Below are 14,127 nucleotides of genomic sequence, written 5' to 3' on the forward strand. Positions count from 1 at the left end.
CAAAATTGTGATAGGCATGGATTGATAGAAAGAGTTCCCATGGGTTCCATGTTTCCCCTGTTCCAGTATAGACTTTAAGCTTGTGGCGCTATCTTGGCTCCACGCACATGCTCATCAGCTGTTTCAAAACATTTCCAGCCTCGTTTTAGCATCAAAATAATGGACAACGAACACGGATCCGAGTTGGGTACCCAGGAATATTGGGAGACCAGTTACAACCGCGAGATTCGCAACTACAAGAGCCACGGGGATGTGGGCGAGATTTGGTTCGACGAGGACTCACAAACCCGCGTGATCGACTGGCTGCTGAAACAGGAGGAGACTGGAAAACAGGCCAGAGTCCTCGACCTGGGCTGCGGCAATGGCATGTTCCTGGTGGCTCTGGCCAATGAAGGATTCGACCAGCTGACCGGCGTGGATTACTCCCCCAAAGCCGTCGAGTTGGCACAAAATATTGCCCAGGACAACCAGCTGAGCATCAGCTACAAGGTGGCGGACCTCACCCAGCCGCAGGATGCTCTGGGCCAGTTCGATGTGGTGCACGACAAGGGAACCTACGATGCGGTCAGCCTGTGCCCGGAGAATCCCAAGGAGAAGCGCGCTCTTTACCTGGCCACAGTGGAGAAGCTGTTGCGCACAGCCGACAGCCTGTTCGTCATCACTTCCTGCAACTGGACCGAGGAGGAGCTGGTGGCGAGCTTCGCCGAGAAGTTTGTTAAGCACCACACCATTCCGACGCCGACTTTCAAGTTTGGCGGCAAGGTGGGCCATGTGGTTACCTCAGTTGTTTTTAAAAAGATTTAATAAAGAATATCTTGAATATTGTATGATATGGAAGCAATCTTTCTGATTGGCAAGGAAAATTAATCTCGGGGCATGTATAAAAATATAATTTTATTAAATTGTCATATTTATAAAAAATATTGAACATAAAAAATATAGCATGCTTTACATAGTAAAATGAAGGTCATGCAGAATTACTTAAGCTATCAATTACATTGCACGCTTTCTCCTACAGACAGGAGAGCCAAGAGGGGCTACTTCATGGAATGGTATGGCCTGCTCCTCAGCAAAGGCAAGGAAATCCATGCCATAGTGCTGCATCAGCTTTGTGAGCATGGCGACATCGGCCTCGGCCTGGTGGGCATTGCTGGCTGGGCGTTGGAACTTACTGGTGTACAGCGTGCCCAATCCGTAAACTCCGCGGGGCGGAAAGCGCTTGTTCTCGGCACACATTAGGCCGCTGAACAGCTGGCGTCGTGATCGGAAATCTTGCGGCCTCCGCCTAGCAGGGTTCTGCTCCTCCAAATCATCGTCATCAACATCGCGAAGCTGTTTGCGCTTGACAGAAGATTCCTTGGGCGTCACGGTAGGGCGCTTTGGAGTCGTTTCATTTCTGGCTCGCCAGTCGATCTCCTTGGCCGGTTCTGGCTCCTTGAAGGCAGTTTCGTCATCCTTATTGGATTCTACTTCCAAAATAGCTTCTGTTTGAAGTTCCGGAACATCTTCCTTTTCAAGTTCAGGTACATCTTTCGTTTCAACTTTTGAAACGGCTTCCGACTCAAGTTCTGGCAGAGCTTCCGTTTTTGACGAATCCTGCGGAACTTCCAAGAGACTTGCTTCTTTTTTGTGCTCGTCGTCGATCTCCATGAAGGCACGCAGTGAGTCAACACAAGTTATGGACTGGGGTAGCTCCATATTAAGTTTTTCGAAGGCCTGCCTCAAAATGGGGAAATCGAAACCCCAGCCATTGTGAGCCACCAGGCAAACCGGAGCTGGCAAGTGCTTCAGAAAGCCGATGATTAGTTGCGCCGCATCCTCGTCCAGCTTGGACTCCCGCTCCAGCAGGTAGTTGCTCAGACCTGTAACATGATGAAATTGATGGATAAGTCACTTCTTTGTTTCGGGTTTACTTTATAGCCAACCAGTGACCCGCTCTGCCTCCGGGTGCACCATCATAGAGGGCTGGAAGAGCAGGTTAAGCTTGTGCAGTACGCGTGGAGGCGCTGGCACCTGCGGCTGCTGCTCCTGGTCCTTTTCCCCATCCTGGGCCACTTCTTTTGTCTTGAGGAGAGCGGCGTCAAAGGCGTAAATGCACAGCTCCGTGATGCCAACTCTATTGTGATTGTAGGCAGGCAGATTGGTCGTCTCCAGGTCCAGCACGGCAAAGGTGGAGATCTTCGGGTGATCCTCCTCCGACCGATCCACAACCACTTCGGTGGGAGCCATAGGAAAATGCTACTGATCAAACGTCAGTGTTTAGGCTCACATATATTCCGTTTTATTCAAAATGCATAGTGATTGCAATAAGAACTTTGGGGTATTTACCAACACTGTCCGCTGGGCCACCAGAACTAGAGATGGCAGGGCCACACTATCGTAAGTCCACTTGTTCCACTGACAATAAAATTGTATTAATTGTATATTTTAAAATTATTTTACTTGAAATGATTCTCACAGTTTGTGGTAAAATTAGGCTTAAGAAAAAAAGAAAAAACATTTTCTTAATTTTTTTTTCATACTGATAAATGATGTGCAAAAATTTTGTTAAAACTATGGGTAAATATTAAAAAACACTTACACATACAAATTTAAATACACTTTTAATGTATATATCATGGCATTAAATTGTTAATTAGAAACAAATTTTAAAAATATACAGCAACCTAGTATAAAAAGAAAATCAAAACAATCTGTATTTAATAAGATGCTTTTTTTCGAAAAGTTCTAAAAACAAACAGCGTTGGCTATTTTTAAGCACCGAACTTTGATTTCACCTAAAGGGCAGTCGTGTCACGCGAAGCAGGCCAGGACTTTACTTGTCAATCTCTAGCGGCGAATGTAACTATTTGTAACCCTCACTTTTCCAGTGGATTTCGTTTCGGCCAGTGCACAGGCTAACCACTTTTCCGTGTGAGTATAAGTGAATCCGGCAATGGAGCCCAGCTACAGGGAAAAACGGGAGTGGCTAAACAACCGCGGCAGTGCCGGCAATGACACTAGCAACTACGGAGCCCATCGGGTCACCACCACCGGCTACTCCGGCCAGTTGGGCCAGCCGCCCCAAAAGGCTCGCAACCTGGGTGGCTGGGCCCCCTGGTCGGGGCCAAGCACATTCGCAAACTCCGTGCCTTACAACTCATCCTCTGTTTACCACAATCCTGCTGCCCCGCAGGCCAACTCTCTGTGGAGCCGCGAAAGACCCGAGTACAACCGGCATCAAGATCAAGACCAAGACCAGGCGAGACCAAGCACAAACATGAACAGCCGCACCTGGTCGGCCAGCCGTGGACCTGCTCCACCTCCACCCCCTTCCATCGGGGTGGACCAGTGGCAGGTTCTGGGACAGGGACAAGGACAGGGGCATGGTCCTAAACCAAACCCAGGTCCAAGTCAAAGAATGCAATCCATAATTAATCAAGCGCTAGAACGGGGTGTTTCGAAATTTGTTTGTGAGCAGCTCGCCACTCTTAGCGGCGCCAGATGCAAGTGGTTCTATCGCTACGTCGATTTGGGACTCGGCCCCAAGGAGGCCCTGTCCAAGACCTTGGAAAGAATGGCCAACACGGCTGGCTTCAAGGGTGGCGCCCTCAAGTGGTACGAAAAGTACATTGCCAGCGGCTGCACCGAGAAGGAGGCTCGAGAGAAGGTGCTCGAGTACCAGAGGAACAATGCGGCCAGCCGCAAGCTCCAGGGCTCGCAGCAGGCAGTTGTTCCGGATGATCGCGGGCGCAAGCGTCCGATCGATAACAAGGACTCCATTGGCGGCAGGGCCAAGGAGGAGCCCAAGAAACCGCGGAGGTCTGCGGAGTCGCCTCCGAGGAAAAACATTGTCATGGCCGTCATGCCGGATAAGTATCCGGCATGCGTACTGAGCAAGAAACAGCTGTCTCGGATCGAGGCCGCCCTCGTGGAGGAGATGAGAAAGGGTTGGAAGACCAGCATCAACTTTGGAGGCATTCAATTCCTCCCGGGTCTGATCCTAGTTACCTGCATTGACAGGAACACCAAAAAGTGGTTGGAGCACGTGGTGCCGAACATCGCAGTCGTACAGGGGATCACCCTGACCACCCGTCCGGAGACCGAAATTCCCGCCACCAAGGGGATAACTGTCTTGGTACCGCGCTCCGCCGACGAGCCCGATAATATCACAACAGAGCTCCTGATCGATCAGAATACGGACCTCCTGTCGAAAACTTGGCAGGTCGTCCGCTCTACCACGACCAAGGAGGGCAACAAGGTGGTGACCATCACCCTAAGTGACAAGTCCTTTGAGCTGCTGCAGCTGAAGGGCCTGACAGTCAGCTATCGTTTTAGCCAGCTTTCGTGTCGCCCAATAAGCGGCAAGGAAGCTCTCAGGACAGTTCGCGTCAACTACGCGGAGCCCCGTCCGCCACCACCGCCAAAGAATGATGCTTCCCAGTCCAGCGAAATCGACCTGACTGAGGATGATAGTGAAGAATTTATTTCTCAGCTTAACCTTGTTGTGGTTGACGAGGTTAAGGGAGATGAGGACGATGAAAACGAAGAGGCTCCAGAAGGAGAAGCTGATGGGGAACACGATGACCAGGAGATTGCTGAAGGGCACGACGAAGAGGAGACTGCTGAGGGCGAGCACGACGAGGAGGACACTGCCGAGGGGGAATATGTCGAGCATGAAGCCGCTGAGGGGGAAAACGTGGAGGAGGAGGCTGCTGAAGGGGAGCCTGAGGAATCGTACGAAGTTGAGGGGAGCGTCGGAGACGATCACGAGCAGGAGGAAGAAGTTGAGAATGCTGGTGAGGAAGAGAATCAGCATGGTGACGGGGAAGAGGCTGAGGCTGAGGGAACCACCATAGAATAAGCAGCCCCTTGTAAGTATGCACCATGAATGGATAGACAAGGTGATCTCAAGGTGAGCGGAGCATTATATCTATACAAACTTGATTAACTTACTCTCTTCTATCCCTAGAAACACATTATGCAAAGCAACATTTTAAAATGAACCATTAATTCATTTGCAACACGCCCTAGACATTAGTATTTACCACAAAGAAGCTCACAAGACATCGACAAATATGGTTCCAGCAAGCGAACACAAGTTTGACACAAATTTACGACCTTTTACGGCAGTATCTGGACATACTCCTCCTACCTCCTACATTTTGACATCCTTAATTTACATACAAAATGAATTTGTATTATGATTTATGATTAAAAACATTTGGTTTTGGACCGCAACATGGGTCAAAAACATCTGTACACTTCGCATTTTTGCTTTGCTCTCAAGTCAATGCGTAGAAAACTCTGGATTGGGGTCACAAATACAACTTTTATTGCTTACAATTGTTCTCTTGTTCAATTGGCAACAAACGAAATACAAACGTTTATTTACGTTAAATACGCAACAGCATTAACATAGATGCGAGTCTTACAAACAATGTGCTTATTAATACTTTGGGATTTCCAATCCCGACGTCTTGAGAAATTGAAAAATACATTCGAGAAAATGCGTGGCACGCATTGCTGATGGCACGATGGTAAACTAGACACTGCCGCTGGTCGCAGACCGTCCGTCCTCCGACTTGGTGTCGCCAACTCCAGTGCCCCGCTTTACGGAAAACTGCATGTAATCCTCGCGTGTAGCGGCCGCATACTCCTGGACTAGGCAGTCAACGATTTCACGAGACTCGTCCAGCTCCGAGAGGTCGTCCTTGAAGATGTCCTCGCGTCGGAACTGATCAAGGAAGGCGCCGCGCTTGCGCAGCTTGTCATACTGGTTGAGTGTCCGCTCGAACAGCGAGCAGATGCTGGTGTGGTTGGCCAGCATCAGGCCGGACACGCGATGGTTGCTCTGCACGTAGGGCGAGGAGCGGGAGAGGGCCACCTGAATGGAGGTTGGGCCCCACGGAATGAACTGGGCCATCTTGCGGTCGCGGATGCGCTGCAACGACTTGTGCACCTGCGAGGGATCCACCTCGCCCTGGATGATGTTCAGTATGGATATGTAACAGTGGTGGTTGGACTTGTCCGGCCCAGTGGACACCATCATGTTCTTGGGCTGCAGAAGGCGGCGCATGACATCCAGCACGGTGGTCTTGCGCACATTAATCGTTTGCTGGCTATTCACATCCGAATCGCTGGTCAGGGGCGTGTAGCCAGTCATGAGGAAGTGCAGCTGGGGCGTTGGGATCAGTGGAGCCATTAGCCCGATGAGATTGTTGTTCATGTACGAGGGATACCTCAGCGTGGTGGTGCTCACGCTCATTATAGTTGAGACCAGGTTGTTGATCTGCGAGAAACTCGGATTCTGAATGTGCAGGCGATCGCAGGCTATGCGATTGAGAGCCGTGTTGTCCAGGACAACAACACTGTCGGCAGCGGTGGTCAGACGCCTCAGGGTAAGCATGGAGTTGTATGGCTGGACCACAACATCGCTGATCTCGTCCTGGTTGGGGAAGACACTGTATGTCTGGATGAGCTTCTTGGGATAGCGGTCCGCCAGGCGCTCCATGATGAAGGAGCCCATTCCCGAGCCGGTGCCGCCGGCAATCGAGTGGCAGAGTATGAAACCCTCTAGGGAATCGCTGCCATCGGCCTCGCGGTCAATGATGTCAAATACCTCCTCCTGCAGCTTGTCACCCTGGCTGTAACCGGAGGCCCAGTTGTTGCCTGCGCCGCCGCCATGCTTGGATAGGTAAACATTCTCCGGATTGTAGAGCTACCGGAAGTTCAAGTGATGTCAGCAGTGGGAATTAAGAGACCTAAGGCCATGACCTACCTTGGAGTAGGCCGAGCCCATTATGGTATTGATCACTCTCGGCTCCAGGTCCAGGAGCACTGCGCGCGGTATGTAATGGTCGTCGTCCGCCTGGTAGAAGAACACATCCTTGCGGTCCATGCCATCGTTGGCGAAGTCCTCCAGCACGCCGCTGGGCGAGATGCCATGCTCCAGGCACAATCTCTTCCAGAACTCAAAGCCAACTGCATTAAAGGAAACTTAGCAAAGCGAACGAGGCTCGTCCTTGTGTTGAAAACCTACTCTGATTGCCGCACTGCCCGAGCTGCAGGGTAATTATTTCACTTGGCATTGTCGCTCGTTGTTGTTCGCCGGTAACGTCAGATAACGATTAGGGTTTAATGTCTATTTGCTTGGAATAAAACAAAAACAAACCAAAAAACCATCGGATTGTGGCCGAAAAATTTAAAAATTGCCACAGCGGGGATGTATTTTTTGCAATTGCTGCTGGTCAGTGTTGGAAAACGCCGCAATGATCCATGGCTAGCCACAATGGAAGGTGCCGCATAACGTCAGCTGTTAAAAATTTGACTTGTGTCAAAACTAAAAATTAAATAATTAAGAATATAAGTTTTTCTTTTTTGATACTCAAATATTTTTCTAGTCATTCTGTAATAATCAAATATTCCTACATTTTGTGATACGTACTTCTTTATTAAAACTTAAAAGCCCTGAACTAAAATAAACAGTTTACCTTTGTTTTTCGAAAATCAAATTTAATTTAATTATTTTTTTTTCTATTTTTAATAATTAATTTTCTTTTTTTAAATGTAAGCTTTTTATTAAGATCTTCTTGTGCGACAATGCAAATTATTATTATTATTTCTATTGTTTGTGATAATCAAAACACTTATAAACACTTATATAGATTTAAATTCAAGTCACCTGAAAGACGCAAATATATTTTTAATAGGTGCTTCTGGAGCCAATATTACTTCTGACGTCACAGTTTCCCAAAACTGTGTTCTTCTAGGGATGGAACCAAAATAGTGTTGGAAAACGGGCAGGCGACCGGCTTGCAGAAATCGCGTTGCCCGCGCAGTTTTCTTTTTGTTGATATCGGGTGCAGACCAAGCGGCATAGCAAATACGCTAAAACAGCAAGGACCGGAAGATCTGTGAAAAATAAAATTAATAGTAAACAGTTTAATTTTTCGAACCCAAAGAAGAACTGCATTATGCCCCGTGCCAAGGCCGTGAAAAAACTAGCAGAGGCGCTGCCATCTGAACCCACTGACCCCACTCCAAATGGCAATGGAAACGTCGACGAAGATGCTGCCCCTGCCGCCGGGGAAGCCAAGGTTCCGGCTAGGGGGAAGCCTCGAGCGAAAAAAGCCGCCAAAGCGAATGTAGCTGTGGAAAACGACGAGGAAATCCAAGCGGAAAAGCCTGCCGCAGCAGCGGCACGTGGCAAGAAGAAGCAGCAGCCGAAGGATACAGAAGAAAACGGCGAGGGTGAGGCGGTGGCCAAGCCAAAGGGACGCGCCAAGAAGGCGGCTGCAGTGGCAGAACCCAAGGCCGATCCACCAGTTGCTGGCCGGGCCCCCAAGTCCAGGACCAAAAAGGACCCTACGCCTGTCCCCGAGGAAGAGGCTCCCACCACCAAGGGACGATCCAAGACTGAGAAACCAGCGGCTGCCCAGGAGCCCAAGGCAAAGGGGCGAAAGAGGAAGGAGACGCCGGCTGAGGCCAACGGAGAGGCCGAGGAAGTGGCGGAGCCACCAAAACGGCAGGCCAAGAAGGAACCCACACCGGCTCCAGAAACAGAACCAGAATCAATGGCCCCGTCCAAGGAGAAAGCCCCCAAAGCTGAAGCTGCTGCCAAGCGGGCACGCGGAACCAAGCGCCTGGCGGACTCGGAGATTGCAGCTGCCCTCGACGAGGCAGAAGCGGATGATGAGCCACCAAAGGCGCCCACCAAACGAACCAAGAAGGGAAAGACTGCTAAGCCGGAACCAGAGGCTGTAGGGGATTCAGAAATAGTAAAGGATGTAGTAGAGTCCGCTCCAAAAGCTACAGCTGCAGCCAAAAAACGAACCAAAAAGATAAAGGATGACGGAGTGGAGGAAATAGAGCCGCAGGCCGAGGCAAAGACCACCAAGCAGCGCGGCAAGAAGGAGGCCAAGGAGGAGCAGCCGGCGCCCGTGAAAAAGCGCGGACAGAAGGCGTCCGGCGAGAAGGAAAACGGTGTGGCAGCCGAAACCGAGCCTCCTGCTGATAGCAAACCAGGTGGGCTACTACTTTAGATCACATATATCCTAAAACTACTTCTAACCTATCTTTATCCCCAGCTCGTGGTCGAAAAAAGGCAGCAGCTAAGGCAGAGGCTACAGACGACATTGAAGAAAAAGCAGCGGAAAGCAAACCAGGTGGGTAAAATCCGAGAGATAAGATAATTCCAACGTGAGACTCAACTATCATCTATCCCCAGTTCGAGGCCGAAAAAAGGCGGCTGCCAAAACTGATGATCCCGAAGATGATGCGGAGGTCAGCTCGAAAAGTATGTTGGTGGAGCAATCCGGTTGCGGTGGAGCTGCCGTTTTAAAAAGCTTGCAAAACATGCTCAACTTCTGTTTTCCAGCAACCAAGAAAACCAAGAAGGCCGAGGGCACTTCCAGTGCGCCATTGGATAAAGACGCCTTCGCCTTGCCAGCCGATAAGGTATACAACTTGAAAATCTCCAGCTGGAATGTGGCCGGTCTGAGGGCCTGGTTGAAGAAGGATGGTCTCCAGTTGATTGACCTCGAGGAACCGGACATATTCTGCCTGCAGGTAAGCTACTATCTTATTCTTACTTAAGCAAACGCTCATCACTACTTCATTTAAAGGAAACCAAGTGCGCCAACGAGCAGCTGCCGGAGGAAGTGACCCGTCTGCCGGGCTACCATCCCTACTGGCTGTGCATGCCGGGTGGCTATGCTGGCGTTGCCATTTACAGCAAGATCATGCCCATAAACGTGGAGTACGGCATTGGCAACGAGGAGTTCGATGACGTGGGACGCATGATAACGGCGGAGTATGAAAAGTTCTACTTGATCAATGTTTATGTGCCGAATTCGGGGCGAAAGTTGGTCAACCTAGAGCCACGCATGCGCTGGGAGAAGCTCTTCCAGGAGTACGTGAAGAAACTGGACGCACTGAAGCCGGTGGTCATCTGCGGCGACATGAACGTTTCGCACATGCCCATTGATTTGGAGAATCCCAAGACGAACACCAAGAACGCCGGCTTCACCCAGGAAGAGCGTGACAAAATGACCGAGCTGCTGGCCCTCGGTTTTGTGGACTCCTTCAGGCATCTGTACCCCGACCGGAAGGGCGCCTACACCTTCTGGACCTACATGGGCAATGCGCGAGCCCGCAATGTGGGCTGGCGTCTCGACTATTGCCTGGTCTCGGAGCGATTTGTCCCAAAGGTGGTGGAGCACGAAATTCGCTCAAAATGCCTGGGAAGCGACCATTGCCCCATCACCATATTCTTCAATATCTAGATGTACTCCTCGTTTGTATGTGCTCTTTCATTCGTCATAATTATTCTGTTTTCATTTATTATTGGGTTATTATTATATTTACTTATCCCTGCTGTACAGTGTGTACGGCCCGAATTAATTTGTTAAATTCGTCATTACACTTTTCAGTTGTAGATCGACCATAAGAATTGGAATTTTTTAAATAAAGTAAGCTACTCTGATTCGGACTTTGTGGTAGTGAAAGAGTTTCAATTCAAAATCGATAAGTTCAGCCGCCCTGCCAACCGGATGGAACTCACCCCTATGCCTATCGAAACTGTGGAACAAGAGCATCTGCGATTCCCGCCAAATTTCGAGCATTTTGCGGTTTTGCCAACAAATATAAATTTGCGAAATGGTTGCAACGCCGGAAAAAGGGGAGGTGGCCCCGCCGGAGAAGGCGGTTTCGCCGGTGAACCAGGAGAAGCAACCGGAGCAGCAGGCGCCGGTCAATCGGGATGAGGAGCAGTACCTGAACCTGGTGAGGGACATCATCGCGAATGGAGAGCAGCGGATGGATCGCACCGCGGTGGGCACGCTGTCCCTGTTCGGCGCCCAGATGCGCTTCAACATGCGCGACTCCTTTCCCCTGCTGACCACCAAGCGCGTCTTCTTCCGCGGCGTGGCCGAGGAGCTGATCTGGTTCGTGGCCGGCAAGACGGACGCCAAGCTGCTGCAGGCCAAGAACGTGCACATCTGGGACGAGAACAGCACCAGGGAGTTCCTGGACAAACTGGGGCACACGGAGCGCGCCGTCGGCGACCTGGGCCCGGTTTACGGCTTCCAGTGGCGTCACTTTGGGGCCGAGTACGGCACCTGCGACGACGATTACAGCGGCAAGGGCATCGACCAGTTGCGCCAGGTGATCGACACGATCAAGAAGAATCCCTCGGACAGGCGCATCATCATGTCGGCCTGGAATCCCCTCGACATACCAAAGATGGCCCTTCCGCCGTGCCACTGCCTGGCCCAGTTCTATGTCTCGCAGGCGCGCGGTGAGCTCTCCTGCCAGCTGTACCAAAGGAGCGCCGACATGGGCCTGGGCGTGCCCTTCAACATCGCCTCCTACGCCCTGCTCACCCACATGATCGCCCATGTGACGGGCCTGAAGCCCGGCGACTTTGTGCACACCATGGGCGACACGCACGTCTATCTGAACCACGTGGAGCCGCTAAGGGAGCAGCTGGAGCGCACGCCGCGGCCCTTCCCCAAGCTGGTGATCAAGCGCCAGGTGCAGGACATCGAGGACTTCCGCTACGAGGACTTTGAGATAGTCGGTTACAATCCGTACCCGAAGATCAAGATGGATATGGCCGTCTAAGCGGCTCCCGGTAAATGGCATACAGAATTGGTTTAAGCTCCTTATATTATCCCCTTCCCAATCTCAAATGGCAGAACTCGAGGAGAAAGTGATGTCCCAAATATTTTTATACTTTCGCTATCTTTAGCTACTCTAGCAACGCCACTTGCCTTCGATCTGGTATCATCAGAATGAAGTCTGTTAAATTCAAAAACGTTTGGTAGGCGAACTGAAAAACTGAAAGTCAAAACTAATCAACATAGAATGTTTCCTTGATGGGCCAGCCCCTTACAAAGAATAAATAAAGAATTTCCTTATAAACACATTTTTAAACACATCATTTCATAGCTTTATTTGAATAAATTGTTGCTTTCATTCATCGTGTGTAGTGTGTGTTTGTTGTTTGTAAATTCTCAGAGTAATCCATAATGAAGTATAATTGATTCTTAATAAATCTTGCACAGAGTATACCATAAATATGCTATATAAATTTGCTTGACATTTTCGCACTTAATATTGTGATTTCGTTTTGTTTCGGTTTCTTGGTTTTTCGTCATTTAAGTAATTCAATGCAAATTTGAAGAAAAACGTTAAGGTTTTGTGTCCGCATGAGAGAACTCGACGACAGTAATTCAATATACAATTTATGCACTTTAATTAAATTGGAATAATTGTTTCTCAGTTTCGTTCTGTGATGATTAAAGATAAATACATATTTGCTACTACAATACGATACTGTCCACCAATATTTTGACTATGTTTCTTTAATAACGACGAGAAAAAAACTTGCATAGTTTTGTCATATATAATATGTGTGGCATAATGTGTTATGCAAGCTAACTGATAGACAAATATAAATTAGTTCTGAATTATTATAATCTGTTATGTGGAATTCAATATGTTCATTAACTTATGTTGAGCTTTGAAAGAGCGAATGCCACTAGAGTTTCTGAGTTCAGTTAAGATTCAATATTTTTCTTGTTACCATTTTGGCTAGAGTGATTCCTTCTTCATCCGTTGCCTTTGACTTGCGTTTAACAATAGTGCTTAAAATTAGTACCTTTGACTAAGTTCGTTTCGACTAAGATTTGGTTTTAATTAATTTATAATATATTTTAAGTGTTACCATTTCTTACGTGAACATTTAAACATATATAAAGAGCGTATTTCCCTCCGCAACTTACTGATGACTGCCACTACAAAATGTTACTCGTTCGCTAGCCGGGGTGCCTGCTCTAGGATGCTGCAGCCGAAACAAAGATCTGGGCCAGGACTCCCGGTGTTCTCAAGGGGGTTAAATGAGGGGAAGCAGCGATTTCCTGCCAATTACCACGGGGAAAATTCAACAGATCTTTCTGGGGGCGCCAGTTCTTTGCGTTTAGTAGCTGCACCTAAAAGCCATCAATTACACTTCTCGGATAGATCGCAACTGCTAGAGCTGTTTCGTAGTATATCTCTTGGTTTCTTTGCTATTCAACATTCATTTAAGTGAGTCTAGGGGCTAGGAGACGGTGTGTGTGTGTGGGGTGTGTGTGATCTGTGTGATCTGTGTGATCTGTGTGAGAGAAACAGACATTTCGGGCGGACGGGCAAGCGAGGCAGCGGAAGTGGCGCTGCGCCGCCTGCCAGCCGCCCAAAGAGGGCGCTCTGCAGACTTCCCTTTCCGGTGGCGTCTGCAGGCATTTGCACAACCTTATTGGCTTCAAAACGAGCAGGTGCCTCGAGAAACGACTTTGCACGGTGAATTCGATCGCCATTTTATACATACGTCTTTGGTTTTTGCTTTTGTTTCATTGCGTTTCGTTTCGTTTGTTTGTTTGTTGGTGTAAAAGTATAAAAGTGTGCCGTAATTAAGCCTTTCACTTGGTAGTTAAAATTTGTGGTAACTTGTCGAATTTTCCTTTTGGGTCTTCGATTCCGTTCCGTTGCTTGAGATCCCTCCTCAATACCGAGTACTCATCCTTTGTTTCGAGATATGCGCTTTGTTTTCGTCTTCTTTAAATGTTAACATTATTGCGTTTTCCATGTAAAAATTATAAATTTGCTGGTTTCATAGTTTTCTTCGATTCGTTAGTCTTTTCTGCATTAGTTCAACTTTCCTTTCTGGTATTTCTCTCTTTTGCTTACGTATGTTTCTCCACCCTTCACGTGCCCTTCCCTTCTTCGATTTCGTTTTGTTTTGTATATTATTGTGCGGTGTTTTTGTTCGTTACCATACCCATTAGTATATATTTAATATGTATATATAATATAATATATTGTATATAGTACTCATGTATATATTTAAATTTTTAAAATACTTTCTTGGTTTTCATCCATTTGTATTTATCATTTATAAAACATTTCATCTTAAAAAATGTATATAATCGATTGCTTTTGTTGTTTCATGCTTTTCATTCACTTGTCTGCGTCTGCCTGGATATCATGTCTGAGCATGTCTATTCGCGTCTGCTATCGCCCGGGCCACACGCACGTGCACCAAAAAATGTGCCTGAATTTTTTTACATCTTGTATAAAAAACATTTCATTTGGTGTTCTCCTTAT

The 14,127-nt window shown here is 48.3% G+C and overlaps 6 protein-coding genes across 9 annotated transcripts; 4 read left to right on the plus strand and 2 right to left on the minus strand.

The window, feature by feature from the left end:
- The first annotated feature begins 109 nt into the window (after positions 1 to 109).
- On the plus strand, positions 110 to 837 carry LOC108027764 (EEF1A lysine methyltransferase 2). Its single transcript, XM_017099322.3, has one exon. The coding sequence runs from the start codon at positions 160 to 162 to the stop codon at positions 802 to 804; it is 645 nt and encodes a 214-aa protein (XP_016954811.1). The 5' UTR covers positions 110 to 159; the 3' UTR covers positions 805 to 837.
- Positions 838 to 869: 32 nt separating this feature from the next.
- Positions 870 to 2,368, minus strand: LOC108027763 (uncharacterized). 2 transcript variants are annotated; one of them, XM_050885677.1, is made up of 3 exons: positions 2,329 to 2,368; positions 1,926 to 2,238; positions 870 to 1,862 (listed from the first exon to the last, which is right to left on the minus strand). In XM_050885677.1, the coding sequence occupies exons 2-3, from the start codon at positions 2,227 to 2,229 to the stop codon at positions 994 to 996; spliced, it is 1,173 nt and encodes a 390-aa protein (XP_050741634.1). In that variant the 5' UTR covers positions 2,230 to 2,238; positions 2,329 to 2,368; the 3' UTR covers positions 870 to 993. The 2 variants fall into 2 exon arrangements, with proteins under 2 accessions (XP_050741634.1, XP_016954810.1); XM_017099321.3 differs by lacking the exon at positions 2,329 to 2,368 and having other exon boundaries at positions 1,926 to 2,318.
- A 443-nt stretch (positions 2,369 to 2,811) lies between these two features.
- Positions 2,812 to 5,241, plus strand: LOC108027762 (uncharacterized). 2 transcript variants are annotated; one of them, XM_050885676.1, is made up of 3 exons: positions 2,812 to 2,913; positions 3,176 to 4,894; positions 4,952 to 5,241. In XM_050885676.1, the coding sequence occupies exon 2, from the start codon at positions 3,260 to 3,262 to the stop codon at positions 4,841 to 4,843; it is 1,584 nt and encodes a 527-aa protein (XP_050741633.1). In that variant the 5' UTR covers positions 2,812 to 2,913; positions 3,176 to 3,259; the 3' UTR covers positions 4,844 to 4,894; positions 4,952 to 5,241. The 2 variants fall into 2 exon arrangements, with proteins under 2 accessions (XP_050741633.1, XP_016954809.3); XM_017099320.3 differs by having other exon boundaries at positions 2,820 to 4,894.
- Positions 5,242 to 5,291: 50 nt separating this feature from the next.
- Positions 5,292 to 7,243, minus strand: LOC108027925 (tubulin gamma-1 chain). Its single transcript, XM_017099549.3, has 3 exons — positions 7,022 to 7,243; positions 6,761 to 6,963; positions 5,292 to 6,700 (listed from the first exon to the last, which is right to left on the minus strand). Exons 1-3 carry the CDS (start codon positions 7,068 to 7,070, stop codon positions 5,525 to 5,527), a joined length of 1,428 nt encoding a protein of 475 aa, XP_016955038.1. The 5' UTR covers positions 7,071 to 7,243; the 3' UTR covers positions 5,292 to 5,524.
- A 546-nt stretch (positions 7,244 to 7,789) lies between these two features.
- On the plus strand, positions 7,790 to 10,471 carry LOC108027779 (recombination repair protein 1). 2 transcript variants are annotated; one of them, XM_017099342.2, is made up of 5 exons: positions 7,795 to 9,006; positions 9,069 to 9,146; positions 9,209 to 9,277; positions 9,359 to 9,549; positions 9,606 to 10,471. In XM_017099342.2, the coding sequence occupies exons 1-5, from the start codon at positions 7,956 to 7,958 to the stop codon at positions 10,263 to 10,265; spliced, it is 2,049 nt and encodes a 682-aa protein (XP_016954831.1). In that variant the 5' UTR covers positions 7,795 to 7,955; the 3' UTR covers positions 10,266 to 10,471. The 2 variants fall into 2 exon arrangements, with proteins under 2 accessions (XP_043949923.1, XP_016954831.1); XM_044093988.2 differs by having other exon boundaries at positions 7,790 to 9,006; positions 9,209 to 9,549.
- Positions 10,472 to 10,532: 61 nt separating this feature from the next.
- LOC108027778 (thymidylate synthase) lies at positions 10,533 to 11,967 on the plus strand. Its single transcript, XM_050885630.1, has 2 exons — positions 10,533 to 11,614; positions 11,679 to 11,967. Exon 1 carries the CDS (start codon positions 10,639 to 10,641, stop codon positions 11,602 to 11,604), a length of 966 nt encoding a protein of 321 aa, XP_050741587.1. The 5' UTR covers positions 10,533 to 10,638; the 3' UTR covers positions 11,605 to 11,614; positions 11,679 to 11,967.
- Positions 11,968 to 14,127: the final 2,160 nt, after the last annotated feature.

Source organism: Drosophila biarmipes, chromosome 2L, assembly GCF_025231255.1.
Source record: "Drosophila biarmipes strain raj3 chromosome 2L, RU_DBia_V1.1, whole genome shotgun sequence".
Lineage (NCBI taxonomy): Eukaryota > Metazoa > Arthropoda > Insecta > Diptera > Drosophilidae > Drosophila > Drosophila biarmipes.

Excerpts from the sequence above, each read along its gene's own strand:
- LOC108027762 (XM_017099320.3), top strand. The coding sequence starts at position 2,936 with ATGGAGCCCAGCTACAGGGAAAAACGGGAGTGGCTAAACAACCGCGGC.
- LOC108027778 (XM_050885630.1), top strand. The coding sequence starts at position 10,639 with ATGGTTGCAACGCCGGAAAAAGGGGAGGTGGCCCCGCCGGAGAAGGCG.
- LOC108027925 (XM_017099549.3), bottom strand. The coding sequence starts at position 7,070 with ATGCCAAGTGAAATAATTACCCTGCAGCTCGGGCAGTGCGGCAATCAG. Across the intron at positions 6,964-7,021 it reads CGGGCAGTGCGGCAATCAGA|TTGGCTTTGAGTTCTGGAAG; the intron begins GTAGGTTTTCAA and ends CCTTTAATGCAG. Across the intron at positions 6,701-6,760 it reads TGGGCTCGGCCTACTCCAAG|CTCTACAATCCGGAGAATGT; the intron begins GTAGGTCATGGC and ends AACTTCCGGTAG.
- LOC108027779 (XM_044093988.2), top strand. The coding sequence starts at position 7,956 with ATGCCCCGTGCCAAGGCCGTGAAAAAACTAGCAGAGGCGCTGCCATCT. Across the intron at positions 9,147-9,208 it reads AGCAGCGGAAAGCAAACCAG|TTCGAGGCCGAAAAAAGGCG; the intron begins GTGGGTAAAATC and ends ATCTATCCCCAG. Across the intron at positions 9,550-9,605 it reads CGGACATATTCTGCCTGCAG|GAAACCAAGTGCGCCAACGA; the intron begins GTAAGCTACTAT and ends CTTCATTTAAAG.
- LOC108027763 (XM_050885677.1), bottom strand. The coding sequence starts at position 2,229 with ATGGCTCCCACCGAAGTGGTTGTGGATCGGTCGGAGGAGGATCACCCG. Across the intron at positions 1,863-1,925 it reads GGAGGCAGAGCGGGTCACTG|GTCTGAGCAACTACCTGCTG; the intron begins GTTGGCTATAAA and ends ATCATGTTACAG.
- LOC108027764 (XM_017099322.3), top strand. The coding sequence starts at position 160 with ATGGACAACGAACACGGATCCGAGTTGGGTACCCAGGAATATTGGGAG.